The 7244-nt window shown below is 44.1% G+C and overlaps 1 protein-coding gene and 1 pseudogene across 1 annotated transcript; one reads left to right on the forward strand and one right to left on the reverse strand.

Annotated features, from left to right (window-relative positions):
• Nucleotides 1-204: 204 nt before the first annotated feature.
• Nucleotides 205-515, forward strand: LOC128100345 (U6 snRNA-associated Sm-like protein LSm5). Its single transcript, XM_052722403.1, has one exon. It carries the CDS (start codon nt 243-245, stop codon nt 513-515), a length of 273 nt encoding a protein of 90 aa, XP_052578363.1. The 5' UTR covers nt 205-242.
• Nucleotides 516-3410: 2895 nt separating this feature from the next.
• Nucleotides 3411-4584, reverse strand: LOC128101841 (voltage-dependent anion-selective channel protein 1-like; annotated as a pseudogene).
• Nucleotides 4585-7244: the final 2660 nt, after the last annotated feature.

The following is a 7244-nucleotide window of genomic DNA, read 5'->3' on the forward strand; positions in this document are numbered from 1 at the left end:
GTGGCGCTGACCATAGTGTCCTGGGCCCTCCCACATCAATCCGTCAAGAAAAAGCCCCAGAGACTTGCCAACAATGGAGGCCATTCCTAACTGAGGGTTTTCTCTTGCCAGGTGACCCTAGACTGTGTCAAGTTGACAACAACAACAACATCTAACTAACACAAATGGTGTTCTCCCCCAAACTGTGTTGAAGTCCTAATATCGAAACTTAAGAATGTGGCTTTAAGCCTTCCGGCGTGGCCATGGCGGCTAACTCGACCACGAACCTGTCTCAGCTCCTGCCACTGGAGCTCGTGGACAAGTGTAGAGGATCCAGAATTCACATTGTGATGAAGAGTAATAAAGAAATTGTTGGAACACTTCTAGGATTGGATGACTTTGTCATTATGGTGTTGGAAGACGTCACTGAGTTTGAAATTACACCAGAAGGAAGACGGATTACAAAATTAGATCAGGTTTTACTAAACGGAAATAATATGACAATGCGGGTTCCTGGAGAAGGGCCTGCAGTATGAATGGATTTCCTTATGCTAGATTCTGGCTTTTTCTTAAATGTCTATATTTTATAAAATGAAGTTTCCGTTAAAAGGAAATACTTTGACGCCTTTAATCCCAGCACTCGGGAGGCAGAGCCAGGCGGATCTCTGTGAGTTCGAGGCCAGCCTGGACTACCAAGTGAGTTCCAGGAAAGGCGCAAAGCTACACAGAGAAACCCTGTCTCGAAAAACCAAAAAAAGGAAATACTTTGAATATATACACCATTTTTCTAAGCTAATCATGGTTATTTTGAGAAAGGAAGAGGTTTGTTTTGTTTTTTAAAAGACTGAAAAAATAAAGATGTTTTTGGTTAAAAAAAAATGTGGCTCTAAGCCAGGCGGTGGTGGCGCACGCCTTTAATCCCAACACTCGGGAGGCAGAGGCAGGCGGATCTCTGTGAGTTCGAGGCCAGCCTGGTCTACAGAGCGAGATCCAGGAAAGGCGCAAAGCTACACAGAGAAACCCTGTCTCAAAAAAAAAAAAACAAAAAACAAAAAAAGAACGTGGCTTTATGGGACTGGAGAGATGGCTCAGTGGTTAAGAGCACTGACTGCTCTTCCAGAAGACCCAGGGTTCAATTCCCAGCACCCACATGGCAGCTCACAACTGTCTGTAATTCCAGTTCCAGGGGACCCAACACCCATGCCAAAACACCAATGCACATAAGAAGAAGGAGAAGGAGAAGGAGAAGAAGAAGAAGAAGAAGAAGAAGAAGAAGAAGAAGAAGAAGAAGAAGAAGAATGTGGCTTTATTGAGAACAGGGTAACTGCATATATAGTTAAATAGGATGATGTCATACTGGAATATGGGACCAGTAATCTGATATGGTGAGCATCCTTATTGGAAGAGGAAAGAGAGGAAGAACAGAGAACAGTGTGAGGCATCTGTAACCAAGGAATAGAAAGATTGTCTGTAAAGATGAGAAGCTAGGAGAAGCAGAATACATTCTCCTGAAGCTTTCAGAGGGTGTATGGCCTGTTGAACCTCACTTTCAGACTTCTAGCTCCAAACTAGGAATGTTATCTTGTCATTCGAAGCCATCAGTTGATGGTCCATTGTTACGTCAGTCCTGTGGAATGGATATAAGCCCCTCTTACATTTTTGGATTAGTCTAACCTTAAGGTAATGCATGCCTGCATTTCACTTTCACTCAGAGGAGGAAACCCACAGTCTGCCCTCAATTCTGTGTGCACAAAATCTGTGTGTCTCCATTTGGACTTTCTGTCACACGCTTGGTTTAGAACAACAAGCACGAGAGGGTTCTGAATCACGAAGGGCTCTACTGCCAAGGGTTGTATAACCCTTAGCCCAGGTCATGACAGCCCAGGAGAACTCAATAAGACAGGCTCTTGGAGGAACTCCAGCCTACCAGGCCTTGCTGTGTAGACATCTCTGAGCAGTGGTGTGGTTGGCCCCCCAACCACTCCCCCCACCCCACCCCCGCTCTTTGTTTTTATTTTTTATTGCTTTCTGATTTTCTTCCTGCCCAGGACAGTCCCTGAGTGCTTTGTTTTATTTAGTGGTTATTTCTATGTTGCTTCAGTCATTTCTGCTACAGAAAGAGACCAGGGACCCAGGCCCAGCCTCTCCACAATTCACATCCTCCTCACCACAATGGCAGCATCACTACATTTGGGTCCCATGGTTGCATTAGAACCTTCGTCCTTCCTCTGGTTCACAGCCTACATCAATTATCTCACTGAAAGCCATTTCCAGAGGCAAACACAGAACTGCACACGACTTTCTCTGTGGACTCAGGTGAGTCGATACAATATTATCATTTCTATTTTGTTGGTTTGTTTTTCTTGAGACAGACTTTCAGTGTGCAGCCCCAGCTAGCCTTGAACTCACTATGTAGACAAGACTGACCTCAAACTCACAGAGATCTGCCCACTTCTGCTCTGGAGTGCTAGGATTGAAAATGTGCAACCCGTACATGGCTACAATCATTAATTCATTAAAGCAAATTCACCCAAGGCAACATTCAAAGCTAGTGAGAATGGACATAAATCCATTGTTTGGAGGTTTTTTTTTTCTTTCTTTTTTCTTTTTTTGAGGTTTCAATATTTTATTCAAGTTTTATTTTAAGTGATGTTAATTACAGCATTTGAAGGGGAGGAGCTCATTCCACACAAAATGGAAGACTCTATAATGTACCCATTAAACTGTTAATTAGAGTGATGAGGCTCTAACAGAGGTCATTTAGATCCCCAGTGTTGTCATGGTGTGACCACAGTCATCTGCCCAGCTCAGAGCTGGAGATCCTGGAAGATGTTTCTACTCGGGTGCAATGGTATAAAAAAAAGGAATTAAAAAAAGAAGAAGAAGAAAGAAAGAAAAGAAAACCACACTACAGCACAAGGAAGAATTAAATCCCGAATGACTGGCTCCATCATGCCCGCCCTCTCCATCCTAAAATGGCACAAAAGAAATAGCTAACCACACCCCGAAGACTACTCTTGGTGTAAAACAGGTAACTGATGGACTAGGATGGGAGATCTGTCTAAAAAGGTCCCTTTCACAGGTGTGTGCCTTCTTCAAAGCAGTGAGGATCGGGACACCAATGCTCAGGAAGTCACAATTTCATCTGTGGACTCGATACAGATTGACAAAGGGCCCGCACATTCCCAGCTTCCACTTAAGACCTGGCATCCTCAACCACACATCTACAGCTAAAAGGACCCTTTCAGGAATAGAGTTTCTACTGTACCTCTGAAATGGTAAACACCTTAAAGCCGGGTCATCCTTAGCCTGGAGTTCTAACATGGTGTTTATCAATTCTTGCATCCCCAATATACATTGAAAGGTACACTAAATTCTGAAGGTATCTATGCTGCAAAATAGTTTAAAATTAATGATTGTACAATATTCATTTATGCTTGAAATTCCAGTCTTAGACCAAGCTTGTGGCCACCCACATTAATGTCCTTGCCGTCCAGCAGAGCTGAAAGCATCAGTTTGAGCCCTGGCTTTAGTGTCTGGGTGTATCCTAAGCCAATCAGGCTAGAGTAGTTCCCTTTACATCAGAGTCAACAGATACTTGACTGCTATTCCAAAGTGAGTGTTGCTGTTTCCTGCTGTCCAGGTGAGGTTGACAGGACTCTTCAACTTCTCATTCACCTTCTGGTAAATGGAGCCACCAAACTCTGTCCCGTCGTTCACATTAGTATGAAGCTGAAATTTGTCCCCCTTGTAGCCAACTGTGAAGTTGTTCTGGGTCACTCAGGACTTCAAGGTCTCAAAATTCATCTGGTACCCAGCCAGCCAGCCCTCATAGCCAAGGGGCCCAGACTGAGGGCCCAGCGATGTCAAAGTCCACATCACAGTCCAAGTTAATATGCTGTAGCTAGAGTTTTCCTGGTCCTGCCTGGCCCACCGTCAGGACAAATCTCTCTCACCCGCCAGTCCCGCAGCCACTCAGACCCAACCAAGTAAACACACAGAGACTTATATTCCTCATAAACTGGATGGCTGTGGCAGGCTTCTTGCTATCTAGTTCTTAATCTTAAATTAACCCATTTCTATTAATCTATAAGTTGCCACATGGTTCATGACTTACCGGTATCTTAACATCTGCTTCTCATCATGGCAACTGGCAGCGTCTCTCTGCCTCAGCCTTCCACTTCCCAGAATTCTCTTCTCTCCTTTTCCCGCCTATACTTCCTGCCTGGCTACCGGCCAATCAGCACTTTATTTATCAATCAACCACCCACAGCAAATGTGTTCCCTCTTGTACTCTGTCTTGACTTTAGCATTTTTACCCCCAGTGTTAGGGGAGAAGAATGAATCAATGGTCAGCTTCAGTCCACACACAAGCTGGTGATCTCGGTGCCCAGGGTGTTGTCTGTGTCCACTTTCTGCAAAGGTCAGCCTGTGCTCTGTACTTGGTTTCCAGGCTGCCATTCACTTTGGTGGTCTCTGTGCTGGCTGAACCTGAGCTGGTAAATTCCAGTCCAATCTTGGACTTTGTTTTCAAATCAAGTTTTATTAAGAAAAAGCCATAGCCCTTGGTGACGACATCCCTGGCAGACTTGGCAAGATCAGCATATGTGGGAGGCATAGCCACGCTCTTGGAGAAAGGGAACGGCGGGAGCAGAGGCAGCTATGGCGGGGGCTGTGGCTCGGAACCTTGAAGTGTTTTTTTTTTTTTTCTTTTTTAGTGATTGTGGTTTTAAAAACAGAATTCTTCCAGGTCTTTGTAAGAACAAAATAACAAATCTTCCTGATGACCCATTTTTTGCTTCTCCATTCTTCCAACAATGACACTCAATTATGAATCTGCATTTCAGTCTTTCAGTGAGAGCCTAGGTAGATTTCTTCCTAAGCAACTAGCACAAAGTGTTATTTTCTTCCTGGAAGTCTAGAGGAATTATTCATTCAAAAAGTGCAACATATGGTTCTATGTTCACCAATGAACCGTGTAAACGTTGACATCACGAATTATTAGAAATTTCCTAAAACACGAGTTAGCTAGAAATATGGTGTGTAATACTGAAGTTCTGATTGAATGCACAACTGTAGTAACAAGTAGAAAGAAAGTTGTATATAAAGGCAGAATTCTAGCCCACACCCAGATGCACCAGCTCTGGGCGACGACTGAGGACATCATTGCTCAAAGGCTGTGTGGTGCAGTTTATAAATGAGTTTCTGCACAATCAGATAGAAGGCCGTTTTTCATTAGCATAATCCCTTACTGGGGAGCCAGAGACTGTTCGGGTTAAGAACACAATGTAGTGTGGGGCAGACAGGCAAAGGTAGAGGGAAAAAGCTAGCAACTTCCTGCTACTGTGGCTGGGGAGAGGCTGGACTGTCATCCACAGGCCTCCTCTGATTAGCTGCTGGTTGTGGGGTTGGAGAGTGATGGGCAGCCCATGGACGGACTTTAGAACAGTGTTCTTAGAAGAGATGCTCATGCTGACACAGCCCAGGCAGGACAAAATAGAGAGTACCTGATGTTAGTTCATTTCTATTTGAAACCTTGTTACTATTGACTGGTTCAACAGACACCGACATGCTGGCTGGACTGTAGGCAGTAGGGGTTCCTGGCCTATGCATGAGGCCCTAAGGAAAGAGAGGGCGCTTCCAACATGGAGGGACTGTCGGTGGCCTCCTCTCTGTGGTGTCTGTGTACCTCCAAATAAATTCACTGATTACACACTCCCAGAGAGCAAGACTTTTGAAAAGTCACAGTGAAGAAGTCCCAGATAGTTATGTGACAAGTCAAGAAGACCAGAAGCAAGCTGAAGAGATGGTTCAATGGTTAAGAGAAATTGCTGCTCTTGCAGAGAATCTGGGTTTGATTTTCAGCACCCACATGGAAGCTGGCAACCATTTGTAACTCCACTCCCCTGGACCTGAAGCTCTCCTGTCACCTCCGTGGGACCAGGCACGCATGTGGGGCACAGACATAAATTCAAGTAAAAGCACTCATACACATAAAATACTAATAAAATAATTTTAAAAGAGAAGAGTAGAAGAAAATGGAAGACTAATAGTCTCCGTTTCCAGTAATTATAAATTATAAAGCATAGAATAATGAGAATCCAATCATATTTGTCCAGGAACTAGTTTTTAAAAGTCAAAATTAAGCCAAGTTTGATGGCAGAGAGATTATGAGTTCAAAGCTAGTCTAGGCTACATAGGAAGGCCCTGTCTCAAAACAAAACAAAACAAACAAACAAAACAAACAAAAAAACCCAAAGCCCGAGGAAAGGATCCAGGGAACAAAGATTCATACTTTCTCATCGGTTTCATTTCACAAAATTTCCTTTTTGTACTGCTGAGAATCGAGTGCCTTGTACATGCTAGCAAATTTTCTACAGCAGAGCTATGCCCCTACCCTCATGGTTCTGTTTTAAAAGCCATTTCAAGCATGATTTAGACTTTTACAAAATTTTACAATCCATCCATAATCCTTCTCAGGCTTTCTTAAAAGAAAATGGTAGAAACCTGTATACGACCACGCTAATGGTTTCTCATTCCGATGGAGTAAACATACTTAAAAGTGTATCAGGAAACAAAATTAAAAAGCTGTCCTTGGGAATCTTTGGCTTTGATTTGGTGGTGGGGGGAACAGAGAATTTGGGGTGAGAACACTGAGTATTGTACACAAATTCATTTACATGGTTTCATAGGCCAGATGTGGGGCAGAGGTCAGGCATGGTGAAAAGTGGGCCTTGCTTTGTGTGAACATGGAATAATGATGAGCTGGAGGCCCTTTGAGTGCAGTGGAGTTCCCTGGTTATCCTGTGGCAAAGTTCTCCAGGGTTCTCCTAACTCAAGGGTGAGTGACGTAGTTTGCATTTACAATGAAATAAACCATGCAATCTGGAGACATTTTCTGGGAAGCAACTCCAAGGCTCTCAGTGGCTCTGACCTGTGACGAGGGTTCTTATTGGTCTAGGCGAACCAGCAGGGACAAGTCAGCAAGGCTCATTTTTCAGTTGCTTTTTTTCTCTCCCAGGGCCTTCAGCATGCTAGACAAGTCCTCCTCCTCCTCCTCTTCTTCCTCCTTCTCCTTCTCCTCCTCCTCCCTGCTGTGGGATGGTCTGTATGTCAAATGTGTTGCTGATTGGTCAATAAATAAAACAGTGATTGGCCATTGGCTAGGCAGGAAGTGTAGGCGGGACAAGGAGGAGAATTGACAAAACAGGAAGGTGGAGGGAGACACTGCCAGCCGCCGCCATGACAAGCAGCATGTGAAAATG

This window comes from Peromyscus californicus, unplaced genomic scaffold, assembly GCF_007827085.1.
Source record: "Peromyscus californicus insignis strain IS unplaced genomic scaffold, ASM782708v3 Scaffold_7__1_contigs__length_154581171, whole genome shotgun sequence".
In the NCBI taxonomy this organism is placed as follows: Eukaryota; Metazoa; Chordata; class Mammalia; order Rodentia; family Cricetidae; genus Peromyscus; species Peromyscus californicus.

Bases quoted from the DNA above. Each gene is read 5' to 3' on its own strand.
- LOC128100345 (XM_052722403.1), top strand. From the start codon at position 243: ATGGCGGCTAACTCGACCACGAACCTGTCTCAGCTCCTGCCACTGGAG.